At 39.8% G+C, this 18189-nt stretch overlaps 1 protein-coding gene across 7 annotated transcripts in view; it reads right to left on the bottom strand.

Annotated features, from left to right (window-relative positions):
* Positions 1–5659: 5659 nt before the first annotated feature.
* Positions 5660–18189, bottom strand: part of CHD7 (chromodomain helicase DNA binding protein 7) — a 132071-nt gene continuing 119541 nt past the window's right edge. For 4 of the 7 annotated variants that reach the window (XM_069779398.1, XM_069779397.1, XM_069779400.1 and 1 more), the window contains 14 exons: positions 17696–17799; positions 16198–16327; positions 15845–15917; positions 15583–15637; positions 14630–14858; positions 14253–14461; positions 13435–14112; positions 12863–13023; positions 10983–11210; positions 10310–10753; positions 9509–9730; positions 8947–9087; positions 8341–8445; positions 5660–7547 (listed from right to left, as the gene is read on the bottom strand). In XM_069779398.1, the coding sequence (XP_069635499.1) occupies positions 6594–7547; positions 8341–8445; positions 8947–9087; positions 9509–9730; positions 10310–10753; positions 10983–11210; positions 12863–13023; positions 13435–14112; positions 14253–14461; positions 14630–14858; positions 15583–15637; positions 15845–15917; positions 16198–16327; positions 17696–17799 (3733 nt within the window). In that variant the 3' untranslated portion in view covers positions 5660–6593. The remainder of the gene's footprint in view (positions 7548–8340; positions 8446–8946; positions 9088–9508; positions 9731–10309; positions 10754–10982; positions 11211–12862; positions 13024–13434; positions 14113–14252; positions 14462–14629; positions 14859–15582; positions 15638–15844; positions 15918–16197; positions 16328–17695; positions 17800–18189) is intronic. The other 3 variants (XM_069779403.1, XM_069779404.1, XM_069779402.1) reach the window with 3 other exon arrangements.

Below are 18189 nucleotides of genomic sequence, written 5' to 3'. Positions count from 1 at the left end.
AACGTGCAACTTTGGTAACCGCGTTTATCAGGTGAAGCGGCTCCACCATCAAATCCAGGTATGGCCAAAGGAGCATTAAGGAAACACAAACAACAACCAAGCTTTCTCCTGAAGAAGTCAGCGTACTGATTTATATTCACATTTCTATGATGTACTATGCAGTCAAAGCAGCAAGCGGCCCCAAGGCCGAGTGGTAGCAAGTTGCAGGGGGGAAGCAATAGCTGTAAGTCCTGCTCTGAAAGCGGGACTCAACAGGAGAACGAGAGGTGAGACCCAAAGCCTGGCACACGGTTTTCCGTGGAAGCAGGAGACAGCAGAGAGAAGCTGACAGATTTGGTATCTCACAGCGGGGTAGCAGGTTCACCATGGCACAGTGGCAGCAACTGATTGAGGGGGGCTGTATTACGACAGCCCGAGATGTAATGAAGATTGTCATGTTCAAGGATGAGCTGAAGTCTCTTACCCAGGCAGTCCTAATCAGGGTGGTTTGAGTACCGTGTGATTGTTGCTAACATTAGCCTCACAACATCTCTGTGAAGAAGACAAGTGTCATTCTCCGTTCTGAAGATTGGAAACCGCAATTAAAGCAACTGCCTCGGGGAAGCAGACAGAATTAGAAATTGAATCTGGAGTCCTGGTCTGCCAATTCGCCCACGGACTCATCCTTCAAACTTGTGAGGAGGCAACTTAAGACAGTCAAAGGGCACCTTTTACCTGCAGCCCGAGAGACACGCTCCCCCAGACTCCAGCGATAGCTCCAGCCCAACCAAACGGGCACAAAAGAGCAAGCGCTGCTTGCAAAACAAAGCGCGTACGCCACTGGTCACTAGAGTGCTGCAAGCTGGAATCAATGCGATGATTGTGACAGCTGAGAACAAATTCAGCTATGTTTGACAACTTCCAGAAAATATTGGCAGAGGACAGGGAGTCGGCACTGCCCAGCAGCACCTTTGTGAATTGATTAGCCATATAGCAGATGGCAAGCCTGCTGCAGACTGAGACAGCAGAAGATGGCCAGTCTGGTTGAGAAGAACTTGAAGACGACTGGGAAGAAAAAGCATGTCCTTACAGTGACAGCCCAAAATGATATTTCAGAAATGTCAGATGCATGGCAGATGAGGAACAGGGCCGATTTTTAACATTTTCTTCAACTGTTTATTACGAGCACCTGTGCGGCTCATAAAGCAAAATTATATAGCTTAGTTTAAACCTTTCACTTTTACCTCTTTCCTTCACAAAAATCCTTAAAGAAAACATCAAAAAACATTTCTTCTTTTAAAATGTTCTTCTATATAGGACTTATATAAGTAATTCAGGAATCAACTGGTACGTTTGAGAGAACTTCCATGCTTTCTCTGAAAGCCGACATGCCTTGAAAGTTTGATTTTAGGAAAACACTCTGGACAAAGAGCAAAGGCTTTGCCTCCGTCCTCCTGCTACATAGTTTTGGGAGGGGTTTGGCACATGTTTGGGGAAAATTCATATTTTTAATGGTTTTAGGAAATGCCTTAGGCTATTCGGAATCTGCACAGCTGCTCATCAGTAGCCAGCCATGGCTGAAGGAGCAGAAACTATAGATTGGAGAAATATGCCATCTTTGTCTGGTGCAGAACAATGCTGCTGCAGTGAAATACAATGGCCGTCTCTTATTTTCTACTAGCCCTCTAAAAAAAAAAAAAAAAAAAAAAAAAAAAAAAAAAAGAGTGGGGGAAAAAAAAAGGGAAGGATCATGGAGTTTCCTTGCAGGGCCTCTGAGCAGAGGGAGCGAACATTAGCTCTGCGCTCACAGATATGCAAATCCTTCCCCGGGCCCAACAATAGCAGCAGCCCTGTGGGAGGAGGCCGATAGCACAGACCAGGCGGCTGCTGCTCCCAACTCCTACGCCTGCAAAGCCCACAGGTTCCCGGGACTTCCCGAAAACTGGAAGGTCAAAGCATCGTCCAAGGAGAGCTGCAGAAGCTCTGATATCAGAGCTGACCGCTCATCGTCCACAGAGTGCACCGTTACTAGACGTTTTAAAGCCTACAGTTTGCCCGCCATTCAGTTTCCAGATGCAACTGGCCGAAAGATTGACGAATCCACGGTTCAACGTCTCTGTTTTGCCCTTTAGGTTAACAAGGATTGCGTATAAAAAGTTGGAACTAAAAGAAAAAAGCGGCTTCTGTGGTGAGACTCCCAATTAACAGTGCTTGCATCTACATACTCCGAGCAACCTTCCTGAATGGGTGGGATGGGTTTTTGTTTTTAATGTAGACTACAATTACCAGGATATAATGAAGTCTCCGACTTGCAGCTATCACCGATATCTAAATTTTTTAAGCAAAGACTGAGGGAGTACAAGTAACAGATTGGAAACTACCAGCACTGAGCTACTGCAACACAAATAGCTCAAACGATTAAGATTTGATGGTTTTACTAGCGCTGACAGCAATCTATAAAAGCTGGAAAAACAAAACCATTCAGCAACATGGACTTATCCCTCTTTAGAAAATAATTTTTTGCACTATAGTTCACATTATCCTAAATATTTGCTATTTTGCATCAAATCTATTACCTGAAGCTGCACGTAGACTGAGCTGGGACATTCACCTTACGTTCAGGTTTTTGATTGCTTCCAAAACTCCCATCAAGCTTTGATCACAGCTACCGTCAATCCTTAAAATTTCATTTTCTTCATGTATTTTCCTCGCAATGGCTGACTCAAGCTAGTGATTAGAATAGATGCCTGAAACACCATCTCTCTCTGCAAGAAGCCAACTTCAGGTCTCTCCAAGGCATCATCACTCGAACCCAAAGAGGGCTACGACAGCTTATTTACACAGCACGTGCAGCAAAACCTGCCACCAGCGCTCTCTCCCATTGAGGGGAGTCAGAAAACGTTCATGGGTTGGCACCTTTCAGGCCCCCAGGGAAAAGCCTGGAGGCAGCAGGACCGAGAGCTCCCAGGTGCCCCGACATTACTGGACCCCCAGCCCCAACATTAAGGATTCAGAGGTAGCCGAAATGCAGAGCAACAGGAATCCTAAACGTCCCCAGCAGTTTTGTATGCAATATGGAATTCAATGGGAAGCTTAATACTAAAAATACAATCGACTACCCCCAGCCCCAAACCTTAAGCCTCTCTCAAATGAAAAAGTGCTTATTTTGCTGTACTAAATGGCAAAAGGTCCTCAATAGAAGGATTACTGTTATTCCAATGAACAGTACACTTAGTTTCATATCAATGTCAAATGTCGAAGAGACTGAAGCTGACAGAAGGTACCTGGGACTAGTTCAGGGGTTTGTCCGCTATTTCATCAGTGAAGGTTTTCAACACTCATACTTGAACTGATTCTCCTTTACAGTGCAGTTCTTAAAAAATATGTCTTTAATAGCCTGAGCAGATCTGTCGTTTCCCTTGGCGGGACTGCACACCACGCACACAGAAAAGGTTGTGTTAGTATGCAGACCACCGCTGTACTTTGACACAGGTACTTTCTTGAAAGCAACAAAAGAAGTCATTTGTATTCCTCAATAACCCCATTAACATTTCCGTGACCATTAGGAGGTTCAGCAAAAAATGGTTGGTGGCAAAAAAAGGCTTCTCATCGAGACAGACAAAAAGGGTGCTCCAGATGTGAATCAAGTTCAGAATAGTATCTGATCTAAGCATCTTACGTAAGCTTTTATTCATTTAGACACACTTCAAAACTCCGCAAGAATCTCTGCAATAATTAACATGTAAAAACTCTGTGTCAAATCAAAGAAAAACCTTCATATTTTCATGTAATACATTTCTCGGACATTAGATGGCAATCCCCCCACTTCATTTTTCATACTAGGGGCCCATATACCTTCCAAAAATCAAATGTCACCTTCTTTTCAACAGGTGAGCTATCTGTTTGGCTTGTAGGAAGCAAGGCTGTGTTGGAAAGCCTTGTTCTCAGTCAGAGAACAGAGGCTCCCCCATTACCACGGCATTTGTTCTGTTGCAACAGTCTCCAGTTCTGTTTTTTTCTTTGATAGGAAAGGCAGATGAGTAACACCATTACGGAGGAACGCTTGTAATAGGGGGCAAGATTCCCTTATTTGTTGCTTGGACACCCTATGCTATGACTTGGATGTTTCTGTGCCAAAAACCTATAGGCAGAAACAGGCAGTTAGTAGAATTTCCCCCTCATTTCGACAGAGGAAGAGGGTTAGGAAAAGAAAGGGGGTTAGTGTGGCATTTAACAATATAATTTCTAGTCTTGCCAATTAAAAAGGGCCCTCCCAAGGGATATCATTAGTCTGTGTATATCTTTGCTGGGAATTATAAAACTGAATTTAAAAAAAAAAAAAAAAAAGGCTATTTGGTACCAGTTTGTGGACTACACAAAACAGGATGCACCAACCAACTTTTACAGCAGGAATTCTATAGGTAGAAGAAAAAATAAGACACAAGGCATTTAAACAACTTAAATAACAGCTCAGTCGAATTCAACAGAGTATGTAACACACCTGATCAAGTTAATGTACCTTGGCTTTCAGCCTCTCACTTTTTGTCATGGTCTACGTGTGATGTTTTAGAAAGAGGCAGGAATAACACACCTCGTCAACCGTTCAGTGATGTACATGGCGGGGGGAATCCTTCCTGACCTTCATTAACTCCGTATGATCTATTTAAGTGGCAGTACAAGACATCCTGACATCTATTCATTTCAACAGTGCGTGCCTGTGATTCATTCACACAAAATTCACTTCCTAAGCCTTCATTTCTCATCTACTTTCATCATCCATGAAACATTCTTTTCAGGCCAAGTTCACCCCTTTTCATACGTCCCCCTCAGGACCAAATTTTGGCCTTGCAATACTTGTCCATTTGAGCTCTCATGCAAATTCACAGTGGACATGAGAGCAAGGTTTGCAGCTCTCCAGCATTCCAAAAGCACAGATAATATTAGTCCTAAGACAGGGGTCCACCCACAGCTGGCTACTCAAATAGCTAATTTCTCTTGTACTCCACTGAAAACCTAACCTTTTATCCTCACTCTCAAGATGGTTGTGTATGTGTGTGTCAAGGTGACAACACTGTGAAAACAGAAGTTCTCAAATGGTACATTATCTCAAATATCAAAAGGTCACAAAAGGGTACAAATCGGTAGCTCTCCAGAAGAGACACTGGTTTTTATGAAAAGTGGGTCAGTTTTAGTTTCATGTAGGTTGTTTGACACAGTGGTTTCTGGCATCACAAGCTCTGGTCTACAGGATACCACAGAGCCTTTGTATCCCTTGCTGTCACTACAGCATTGTGTTTTTCTACCCATTAACCAAGGATAAATGACCTAGATATTGTGCCTATTAAAGCCTCATTTTTCTTTTGCCCTTTTGTTCTTTAGTGTACCACATTATCACATGCTGAACACATTTTAAAGTATTCTCAGTCTCTCATGCCCCTTTGAAGGAGTAAAGTAGGGTTTTTAGTCTGCATTTCTGTAGAGTTACTTAGAGTGGAAAATATGAAGGTAATTCAAGGTTTCTCTTCCTGCCTAGTCCCTTGAAGACAATCAGTTCACCATTTACAGCCACTAATCTATAAAGAATATAGCAGAAAAATGCTATAAAAAAGCCACAATGCAAATACAGAAAGCAAACACCAGTTTTGATGTCCCTAAACACTACATTCTATAATTACATCTCTGCATATCATGGGTCACTTTTATTAAAAGCATCATTACTACAGTTGGCAGCAATTTACATCTTATCTTACATGATAGCAGTTTCCAAAGAAAAAAAATAAAAAGACATCACAACAAAGAAAAACAATACATTTACAAAGTCATGTCTGTAAACTTCAAGGCTAGTTTAGAGTTGAGGTAATGCTGTTTAGCTTTGTGGCTAAAGTAACAAAGTCCTTTAATTTAAAAAAGGTACCTGATTTTTTTCTTTTTGTTTATACCAGTGCATTACAAGATCACGAGACGATTAAACTGTAGCTTTATCCTGTAAGAACCTTCTTCGCGGGTTAATTTCCAAAAGGTACTCTTCACATTCAACAGCTGCCTTATTATTGCTGCGTCTCAAGACAGAGACATTCACACTATCATGAAGATTGTCAGAGAGAGAGTGTGTGTGTGGGTGTGTGCGCGCATGTGAGCGGGTGAACTCCCATACAGTCAAAATGAAGCGCGAGTACGATATGTATGGTAAATTTCATCTTGACCTTCACAGCAAAAAAAATAAAAATAAAAAAATTAAATATATAACTTCATCCTTCCTTTAAGCAGCACTTCCTTCTATTAGTGCCACTTGATTACAAATTGCTGCTTAATTCATAATACCAATGGTACCAAAAGAAAAAAAAAAAGCAGAGCATTATGTCAATTTCCTTAAAAAGACATGATCACCTCTCAAATTTCATCTCTCCTAGGGATAATAAATAATGCACTGCACAATACTTAATGACCAAGATACCTTTTGACACATCTGTATAACATGACTTGAACTTTTTTTTTTGCTACACTATGTTACAGAACAGCTTATAAAAACTAAGTATGGACATTAACTGTGAGTGTAAACAGTAGGACTACCACTTGTCAAAAGTTTAAAACACTTTAACTGTAACTGGTACTGGTTATTCATCATTTTCATTGTTTTCTATTTCTTCCCCCCCATCAAGTGAGTCTAATTCTTCACCCTGTGCTATTTCATCTTCTAAAACGGAGGAATCTGCAGTTTTATCAAGGCTCTCCTCTGCATCACTGCCTTCGAGATTTTCTTCATCTTTAAAGGCAGTTCCTTCAGTTTTGTCAGTAGCCTTCTCTTCGTTGGAGCCCACTGCGTTTTGAAGTCCTGCTAGTGCTGGGAAACCGGGCAGAGTCAATCCTCCCAGTCCTGGAGGTAGAAACATAGATGGATAGAAGAGGCCAGGAGCCATGGTAGACAGCAGGAAAGGATTGAAGGCCAGAGGGTTTGTGGGCAATCCAGTGTTGTTGGTGGTGGTAGTGGTGACAGTGGCGGTAGTCGCCGCAGTAGCAGCACTGACAGATCCATTTGCAGAGTCAGTAGCAGAAACAGTGTCTGTGCTTTTCTCAGAGTCTTTGTTCTCCTCTTCATTCTCATTTTTCTTCTCTTCAGCTTTTGAAGCGCCATCCTCAGTCTCTCCTTGACCGGAAGCAGTAGTGGCATTTCCAGTAGTAGCCGTTATCGGGTTATTCAACAATCCGCTTAGTCCAAACATATTGGGCAATCCTGCCATCCCTGGCAACATCAGAGGCAACATGGCAGCCGGATTTTTAGCATCCCCCCCAGCAGCAGCAGCTGTTGCTAGCCCTGGTGGAAAGCCCATGAGGCCTGCAAGCTGGAGAGACTGCAGGTTCTGTAGGTTCTGGAGGCTTGTGAGGTCCATTCCAGCAAACAGACTGTTCATTAGTAGTGGGTTGATTCCCGAAGTTGATGCTACAGCAGCAGCTGCTGCAGCTGCTTTGGCAATTTCACTTTTTGGCCTTCTTCCTCTTCTGCTTGCTCCTTCCTCCCTCACAACAGGTCCAGTGAGAAGACGATCAAACATGGACTCTGGAACAAAACCCTGAAAAGGGGACGTGAAAAAACAAGCTTTATTCTCAGTTAGCTTTTATAGCTTTCAGCAGTTAACTGACAACGATGGAAGAAACAGAAAGGATTTCAGCATACTCCAAAACTGGTTTGTTTTTCAACCCTGGCAAATCGTGACTAGCTAGCTACTACAGTGAATGGTAGTAGAACACGTAAGAAAAACTGAAGAAAGCAAAGTCACAGATTTTTTACTTTTAAACACATTAAAACAACACATGCTCCAAATCTGTAGCTTCATTAAAAAAACCTCACCCTGATGTACTGCAGTTACGAGTTTATACCTTTGTACTTCATGCTGAACTTCAGTATAGTAGTATTTTATTCAAATGAGTATTTGCAGAATTGTACCCTTTATTTTCAAACAACTGTTGTAAAATAAAAGGCAGAAAACCTAATCCTTTGATGCCGCCTGTTACCAAGATGATGAATTCTATTTCTGTTATGAATATGACAAATATTTTCTTAATAGTTCCTGATGTATGAATACCTGTGTTTATTAAGGTTTGTTGTTTGCAAGAAAAAAAATAATGCAAAACAAAAGCTGAAGGCTGCCTTACTGCAGCTGATTTTTCGAGTGTACTTCAATCCCATTCTGCAGCAGCCTCCTATCACCACCCGCCCCAAGCTGGGTAACTCTCACCCAGACACTACAATTTCCTCAGCTCAAAACCACCTACAAGATAAAGACTTAATAATCAATTTACACAGCCTTCAACTTTTCTGTGCTATAATCTACAGTGAAGCATGGAATGAGGAGTTTCACTTACAGACTGTTTAACAATGTCAGTCCAATCCGGAGCAACAGCAAATTCAGGATTTTCTTCCAGCCATCTTGGCAAGTCCTTCATTGGAGGGGCCATAGCTCCACCCATCTAATACAAAAGACAAGGTTAATACTTTAAAAAACCCCCCAAAACCCCAAAAAACCCAACCCCAAACCAAACAACTATTTATACGGACATTTTCTATCTGTGCACTTTAATCTCTGAAGGATGGCAGTGAAGACTTTCAGTTCAGACTGTGGAAAACTACATGGAGACCAGCTAATGGTAATAGAATTGAGAAGATCATGTTTTAAAAATATATAGTAAAATGCTGCAGCTTAGGCAGGGCTAGTAATGAAATTTGTACCTGATATAAGGAAAAAATGTGCTATATAGTTTCAAAAAGTAAGAGTTATTTACTCAAGTGATTTATATGAACTTATCAGAAGAATGAAGAAGGAATTAAAGTAACTGGGTGGTACATTACAGTAGGAATAACTGCCGGTGACAAATTATTAAACTTTTAAAAGGAAAGCTTGGAATAGAAAACCTGCTTTCCACATGCAAAGACATTATTAAAGACCTCCACTGAACTAATTTAATTTTTACCTTCTTTCCATTTCGCTTATTTACAACAGGTACCCTTTCTTCTCCTGTCAAGGTGTTTATATCCAGTTTATTAGGGTTTCGACATCTGTGTCGTTTTTGTTTCGGCTTCTGAAATGGGGAAAACAGCACATCTGCACTCTTCTGGAAAGAAGAGAAATGTATTGCTTTTTATTTTTTCATTTTCTTGACAAAAATCATCAATCAATCATGGAACCCCATCTCACAACAGTTTTAAGAAGGGGCCAATTACTTTACCCTCAGATTATCTCAGAAAAATCTTTTTTCTTTTCAGATGAAGAAAATTCTGCAGAACTTGACACAAATACTGTTTTAACACATTGTTATATACAAACATTAAGAAAGGAAAAGCAACCCATACACTCCGGTGCCACCTGGGTGTTTAGATACTATACTAAGTGAAGCTAAACGGAAAACCTCTACTGAAAAACAATAGTTACAAAATCCAATGACTACACCCAATGTGAGGAAATTAATTCTGATATCTATAAAACTAACTTCTGTATTAATATAATACAAAATGCTTTTAGAATCACATACTTACTGGTACATAACTTGGCATATCTACAGTGTAAGTAGGATGCAATTTAAGCCATTCAACTAAATCCTTGTTTTTAGGAGCATCCTCTCCCACCAGCCTGGTCCCATCCTCTAGATTGATTACAGGGATGCGAGTGTCTGGGTCCAGTTGACCAGGAGATGGAATGTTCCTTGCTGGTAGGGCTTCCATATCTTCTTCAAAAGCTTTGGTCACTTCTGCATCCTCCTGAAAACATTAAACATCTGTATTAATTCTCACTTCAAGGGAACAGTTACCTGGGAGAAATAATTTCAGGGACTGAAGCTAAATGCTCAAGGAGATTTTGCATACACAAGAGTTAATGGGGTTTAAATATTCATACTATGTAAAGCAATACTGTTGCATTAGGGAATTTTGTAAATTTAGCATCCTTGAACATTAAAGAACATACAGCTAAAGACAGAGCAGTTTTCGTGCATTTCCAGTTAATGGCCCCCAAGACCTTCTTTTTTCTACACAGTAAGACAGACATACTTAAGCCTCAAAATGCATGTTGTTATAAATATATTATGTTTTGTTAAAAAAAAAAAAGTCTTTTTGAAAGTACAAGCTACTTAAAACTGAGCTACAATTTGCTAGAGTAAAAACTTGATGTGAATAATGTTTTGTTTGGTTCAAAAATAACAGCTGTAAACACAAAGAAAAAGCTGATTGGGTAAAAACTGTACGTTACTATTAGGGAGAGTATAACAACACTTTCAACTCACATTCAGAAAGTACTAGACACAGAAGAACAAATATGAGACAAAAAGGTTGCTGTCTTACTACAGTCAATGATGTCCGTTTGTTGCTCATAAATAACAGATCAAGCCCTTCTACATTTTTCCTCCTTCCTCTCCTCCTCTTCATGGGCGGTTCTCCATCTATTAAAGAGCCATTTAGTAGATGCCTTGTGGGTGTGCGTGAAAGACCTGCTTGCAGCAGCTCCATTTGAGTTTTAAAGGCATCAGACACAGGTGTGGAGACATTAGGCAAGATAAACTTTGAAGTAACAGATGAAAAATTTGAGGTAGAACTTGTTGCCTCTCGTGAGGCCTTTGATAAATCTACAACCTTTTCTTGTCCATTTTCTGAGACCACCTGAGACTCACGTAACTGGGCAACCATTTCCATAAGATTTCTCCTCTTGGCAGCTCTCTCAGCCTCAATTTCAATCTTTCTTCGTCTCCTCCTTCTCTGACGTGGAACCGATAAATTGAGTGCATCTTCCTAATGAAAAATGAGCATTTCCAAACATTAGCAAAGCTCTATTGCTGTGCTGAATTTAAAATAAAAAGTCCAAACATATAACTCTGAAAACAAAGCCTTCATTTTATTCAAAGAAAGACTTTTTTTTCTTATTTTATTTAAAGAAATGCTACTTTTTTATTTTTTCTATTATGCAAAAGGAACACATGCAAGATAAAATGTTCTATGTAAGAAAAAGATGCAGCCTTGCCTTTGATAACTGAGGAGAAGCAGTGATATCTTCACTGCCACTGACGCTGGCTTGACCAACCATGGAGAGCTCTGCAAAGCTCCTTTTTTGTAGAGGGCTGTCCACAGCTGTTGGAGTATACCCAGGTATGAGCCCCTGGAAATCAAACATCTGGCGCCTATTTACTGGCCACTTCCCTTTCAGCACTGCTTCACAGATGTTGTCTAATCGGTTGATCATTACTCGGTCCTGCATAAAGGAAAATACGTAATGAATCTTCAGTGTGAAAGTTGCCTTTTAAACTCAAATGAGTATAACGAGACAGTCCAGCTTCCAAAGCTTAAGAAATACATTCAAAAACAACTATTCTTGCAGGTCAGGATAAACTGATCACCTTACAAGAAGCTAATACAAGACAATTTTGTAGAATAAAACATCACTAAAATTTAAAAGCTGCATTTAAACTGGGGGGGAAGGAGAAAGACAGACCAAATTTTCTGTACAATACTGTACTAACTGACAAATTTAACAGAAACTCACTATTGTTTTACACTGCAAAACTTCAGTAGTTAGGAAAATCTCAAGTTAGGAAGAGAAAACATCTGCAGTCAGTATCTTAAAGCTGCAGTTCTTGAGATCCAAGAGGCTGGATCTGCAATTCTGTCCTAGGAAGTGGATCCTCATTAGCGTCACTATTAATAAAGTTCAACATTATGAAACGGGCACCAACCTAGGGACATCTAATGAATGTCAATTTTCATTCCACGCCCATTATCACTTCAAATTTCACTGAAGCGTGTACACTAAAAATCTCTAATTATGTTTATTAGTCTACTTATGCTGAACCTATACAGATGAAGGATTTTTTGTTTTAGTTTTACACTATGACTGGAATAAGATTTTAGTCCACGTTTCCAAAATACACGCGGAGAGCAAAGAAGAGTATCATTTGATTTTTTCAATTTCAGTATTCAAGCACATTCTATGCTAACCTGCCTGAAGTAGTAGAAACTTCAGAACTATGAGAAATACTGCTGGTTAGGGAATACAAGCATCAGTTAGCTTCCTGAACAGCTAAACAGTGCAAAAGCCACTAGCAAATCTCAGCAGCTGCAACAGACTGCTTGCTTTCCCCAGGAATAAGCCTATTAAGAGCAAGGTCCCCCTGCCCTGCCCCCCTGTCCCAAACCAGATGGCCCTGTTATGGTGATTAGTAAACTTAAGACTATTACTACTTCATTTCTCTCTCTACCCTTACTGCAAAGGAGAGTACTAAATTATGTATGGATTTATTACAAGGTTATGGTTTCATATTTTAAAAAACATTTTATATTAGATAAATTTATGCATTGTTACCAAAATAAGATATAGCTTTAACCTATCTAAAACTGCTGCTTAATGTTTGCAGGATACCTTAATACAATTACATCTGTCAACATTACATAATGGCTTAGATCATGTAGGTCACCGATACTCTTCTCTACAACCTCCTCACCTCAAAATAAAAAGGTGATCTTACAAAATCTCTGCTCTCAACACTGCAGACTGCTCTGCAGATGAAATCCATAATTCAAAATCGTAAGTTTGCTTCCATCAATAGAAGAGGCGTGAGACGTGTCATTCTGCTGACATACAGTTATGGAGCCTATGAGGAACTCATGTCTGTCAGTAGTTTGTTGTTTTACTAATTTACACGATTTACAGTAAAGCAATTCCTTTCATTTCCTCTGCTAATTTGTATGAAATTGAAGAATAAAATGCTATTCCACAAATCATTCATAGAAAAAAGTCCCTTGCTCACCAGAAGTGCAGAATCATACAAAGCTTGCTGTTACTTTGCAAACACATTTCCCACATTTTATCTGTATTGAAAGACACATGCCATTCTACCCCTAACCAACCTTAGGCCAGAAAGAGAAGGCAAATGTTCTCTCATGAAGCAGCTGAACCACAGAGGGATCCCCATCTTCCATGTAGAATCCATCACGTGTTTCATCCCTTGCAGTACTCATAGAGGCATTGCTTTCTTCATCAAAATTCTTACCCTGAGAAACTGCTCCTGCTGAATAACAACCATGATGGGGCATTAACTACAAATTTCTCAACCACCCAATGTCAACCTAACTAGATAGGTTAAGACAACCAGGCTTGACACAACATTTCTAACTCAGGCTTTTGTTCAATAATTACTACAGCAGAGCCTTAGCCTTCTGCATTTGGCACAGAGACCAGGCTTATTGGCTCAGTAAGCTATCTTGGAAATCATCCCTTGTGGGGGAATACCCCGCTGATGCTGGATGGTTTTTATGAAAGCTTATCTAGCCACCTGATACGCGGAAGGGCAGAGGAACTGCTACATGTAGCCCATCCCAAGCTCCATAATGGCTCTGTGTGCCACTTACCAGCTGGCACAAGTTACAACAGCTGTGGGGCTCATGCTAAGCACACAGAATTAATTTGACCAGCACGTTACCTTCAGGTTGGGAGGATTCTTCTGATTTATCATCATCATCCAGTTTCTCCTCTTCATCTTCTTCTGAACCTTTCTCAGAAATAGATTTTGGGTCTACGTCTGTACTCATTTCTATGTCTTTCAATTCACATTTAACAGAACCAGGCTCAGCCTCAGCATCACAGTTGGGTTTAGTGTCCTTATCTGCAATATCTGTCTCCTCTTTGATATCAGACTTTTCTTTGGCTGCTGGATTTTCAGACCCTTCAACTTTAGACTCTGTTTGGTCTGTAGTCTTTTCTTCTTGTACTGGTGTGGATGGGACAACAGGTGGTGTTTGACTGCAGCCAGCACCCAGAGGGTTTACAGAAGAGACAGTATTTGCATTACCTGTCCCTCTGTTTTGAGCAAAGTTTTTGTGAGCCTCAAGAAAAGAGAGTTCAGGATCATTCAGAATGTGATAATCTGTCCTACTGACTCCATGTTTAGCAGCACCAATCAGTAAGTCTTTGTCATGTTTACCACACTCCCACCACTCTGGCAGGTCCAAGCTTGGTTGGCAAAGTTTTAGCCTCTCCCCCAACTGCGGGTGATGGAGAACCTGTTCACGGATTTTCCGCAACAGTTCTATGCGATACAAAGTTCTAGAAGCACGCTCTTCTGTGATCGGCTCAATCATAGTGGATAGATCAGGTGGTTCTGCAACGACACCAATTTGTATTGTTTAACATCGATTAAATGTACACCCATTTTGAAATCATTACACCTGGGCATGAAGTTTCAACAGTCTCATTGTCTCATAACAGTCATGTTAATTTCTACAGTCAGTTAAAACTTACCATCATCTGGTTTGACTGGCATTCGGCACACTCGTCTACACATATTCACAAAGCCATTAAAATACTTTTCCAAGCTTTCATCGGACTTTTTATCAAGCCTGGCAAATGCTCTGAATTGATTCCAGTCAAATTGATGTTTTACAGGATCAAAAATTATTCCAAAAGTAGACACCACACGATAAAAATCAGCTTCTTCTCTTCTTGTCCATCTAGTCAAGGAAGAAGCAAGAGAAGTGAGGCCACTGAATAAATGAGAGTCCTAACATATTTTGGATGCCGCCAAACCCCTTTAGTTTATTCTTTCAAAACAGAAGAGCGGTACTGGTGACACACAAGCTCAAATGAGATTTAAAGAAAGATATCACTGAGAAACTCACTTTTGTCGTTTTTCAGTTATTATAGCTTCCCTTTCTGCTTCTAGTGCCCTCACTTCTTCCCGAGGCCGACGTCTCCTGCGGTCAGTCTTCATTAGTGCCTCTTGCCTCATTTGTTGCCTTTTATAGCTGCGCTGATAGGCAGTAATGAGGCGACGCAGACGGGTAGTCAGGGTTGAAGTGTTGGGCCAGTAGAGTTGGCCTAACTCAGCATTGCTTTCACTGTGCTTGTCTAGAGAATAGAGAAGTATTTGTGTGCTGCAAAACCACCACGAAACATTTCAAAATTTCTATGGCTATAACTGGATTCCTGGCTTATCAGATAAGGACATATGTCTCATTAACATTGGTGCATAAAAAAATCAGAAACAGCATAACTACATGGGTAGGAAATAAAAAAATAGAATCAAACCATCCAACTCTAGGAACTCAGAAATGCTTGTGAAGCATTTAGAGATAACCATCAAATGTTATTATTCAATTTTATGAATGCAAACATATCATGAATACTGTAAGTATTTAAATTAATGCAACGCATCTTTAAATATATTACTAAGATGACTATTCTGCCTCTGAGGAAAGACCTACGCTTATGATTTCCCACTTTATTATTCTTACTTAAACTTGGCAATTTTCCTCCATACTGAGGAAAGAAACATATCTATAACTTCCAAGATTATCTCGGCAAAACCATCAACGGCTGCGTTATGAAACATCCGGTCTTCATCATCACAATTTCTAATGTAATTAGAAACCCAGAAAGCCATACCGTGGATTATTCAGAGACAGTAAATAATTGTTGTGAAAGATGTGAAGCATGAAGAGATTTGGCAGTAAAAAGTTTACTGTGGTGTTTTTCTAAAACACCACCTATCCCCTCATGTGGTAATATAAACAGTCCACCTTTCACTAAATGGTCCATTTTTGCCTTTTTAGTTTCTTTGCTATAGCCTTACTTGGGTGTATTTCTATGGACTCCTCTTTGTCTTCTGGAGGTGAGTTTGCAAATTCCTTGGGGAGAAGACAGAAGTTATTTTAGTTTTCAGTTTTGACCATATGTTATCATTTCAGGAGAAAGTCATCTCTCAAACACAGCAGCAAACAATCTTTGTAAGGTGTGTTTATCTGGTAGCTCTCAAACTTAAGAACTGCACATTGATAAACATCGACAATCAGTATAATATATATTTGTAATTACAGAAAGTTGGAAGTTCTTACATCAATTTCATCCTTGAAAGGAGTTCTGGTTGGCTTATATTCTGGATCTTCATCCTCTCTGTCAAATTCACCACTATAAAACATTTAGAAGAAATATTTTCAAGAAATGTATTGTTTTTGAGAGGGGGCTGATTTTCTGGACAAAATCAAAAAAGCTACAAAAGCCATCAGTATGGGGTACCAAGTTACACATTTATATTTCATGTTCAACTGTGTAAACAATTCTGTGTACTTTTTACATCATATGATCCCTTCAGATCCTCAGGCAAGATGTAAGCAAAATATGACATATGAACTCATGCCAACATATACAATGCTGATAAAGTTTATTAATTTTTTCATGTCCTCCTTACCCATCACCGCCATCTGCTAACATGTCTGTCCCTCTCTGTTCAGCAGCTATGGCCTTCGCATCAGGCATGCCAACCCGTTCCAGAAAGCACAGTGCTGGATCTGCTCTCATAGAATTGTACTTCTCGTAACCTGCATGCAAAACATGAGACAAATTTTTTTTAAAAGCTATGACCAACTGTGAATAGAATAGGTTTAGGCAGTAGAAGTACAATTTTTTTGATTCATTTATTTATTTTAAATAAAACAAAGGAGTTGTCACTGTGCTGGAAACAACCATTTCATTCATGTAATGAAATTTTTCATATTGGTAAATTCCATCAGCACAGAAACATTTTCACGTCAATAACATTAACAAATAGTAGATACTGAAGAAAGCATTCAATTTAATGTCTTTATAAGGTAAAGTAAAAATCTTTCACAAGTGAAAAACTTCTTTAAGTTTTCTATACCACTTTCCAGTGGTTCTCCACATTCAATACTCCCTACTGGAAACATGCAGATGTGAATGGAAACACACACACACATGCATTTTCTATAGCTCCAGCCCTGCTGGAACCCTCAATCTAGGCTGCAAAAATGCTGTATACATGGGTTATACGTAAGGCCAACGAACCTGTCTTATTAGGTTTAGGATGATGCATGTCAGTAAGATGACACTGTTCCCTCTATGGTTTTCAAACTGCTGTTTGCTTTTTTACTGCCCAAGTTGACTAGATGGAAAATGGCAGATCCCAACAGTGCACTGCAGGAAAATGATTTTTAGACTAGACTTGCCTCAGCTGAGCCCGCAAACAGAGCTGCTGTACATAGGCAGAACAGCACAATTCAATTAGGATTTGTACTACAACACACTGCTCCTAACTGCTGTAGAGCCTCAAGCCAAACTGTAATCATGAAAGGTTTTATAAGCCATCATTCTCCCCTTTAGTCAGGCTGGGCTGCTGAGAATACCTCTGCGACCTCCAGAGAATTGGGATTATAATCAGGAATCGCTCACTGTATATATCATGCCAGCTCTGCATCCCCAGCCTTTCAAAGTTAACAAGGCTGCATCCCACTCAAGGGAGCCGGGAGTTCTCAACACTGACATTTGTGAAATATTGCTTGGAACAAAGCCCAGGAGGCACTTGTACAGATTAATAGCAGAGGTTAAGCCCACCGTCCACTTTGACACTGGTTGGCAGAGTTAGCAAGTGAAGCAGTGCTAGAAGCAAAGTTTATGGAGATCTATCTTACTATTTGGCTATTATTTAAACAAATATGGTTTTGTTTTATTTACAGCCAAGAAAGTAATGTTTTCTTCTCAAATGTTCTGCAAACATTTAAAAACAGCATCTGATATTTACAGCTCATATTAGGTTTTTAACGCAGGCAAGAAAAAAAGGGAGATACAAGCCAACAGTTCTTTGGAACAATACTTGTTAATATTATGACTGAACAGTCCTACACACAGAAAGCTTTACAACTGAGTTTTGTTCAGAGTGAGACATCACTTACCGTGTTTGAATACTCCAATTAAAAGGGATTTATCCGCCTCCTTATCCCACCAGTCTGCAGGAACTTCGGCATGGAATGGCTCAGGTATCCATACATCTACTTCACTGTGAAGACAGCATTACATACATTCTCAGAGGTATTACTAAAAAAAAAGATGTTTTCTAAAAAAAAAAAAAAGTGGTTCACGCTGTTCTGTAAATACGAATTTTGAAGGGGGGGAAAAGCCCAAAACCCAACACAGAAACTGAAATACCTTCAAAAATAATTAGGATGGTTAAACAAATAAACAACTCCTCCCCCCAGCCCCAAAACCCCACAGAAAAAAAAAACCCAAAACCAACCAAAAACTAAGATTAGCCTATATCGGGTCTGGAATGCCAATGGTTATCCAAATATGATTCATTTAAGGTCTTAGCATTTTAAATTTTTTTTTTAAATTGAGGTAGAATAATTCTTCCAATATTAGCAGAACTGAAAATCCACTTCTGTCATTT

Source organism: Haliaeetus albicilla, chromosome 3, assembly GCF_947461875.1.
Source record: "Haliaeetus albicilla chromosome 3, bHalAlb1.1, whole genome shotgun sequence".
Lineage (NCBI taxonomy): Eukaryota > Metazoa > Chordata > Aves > Accipitriformes > Accipitridae > Haliaeetus > Haliaeetus albicilla.
The sequence above is the reverse complement of the archived record's forward strand: the minus strand, read 5'-3'. Positions and strand labels throughout refer to the sequence as shown.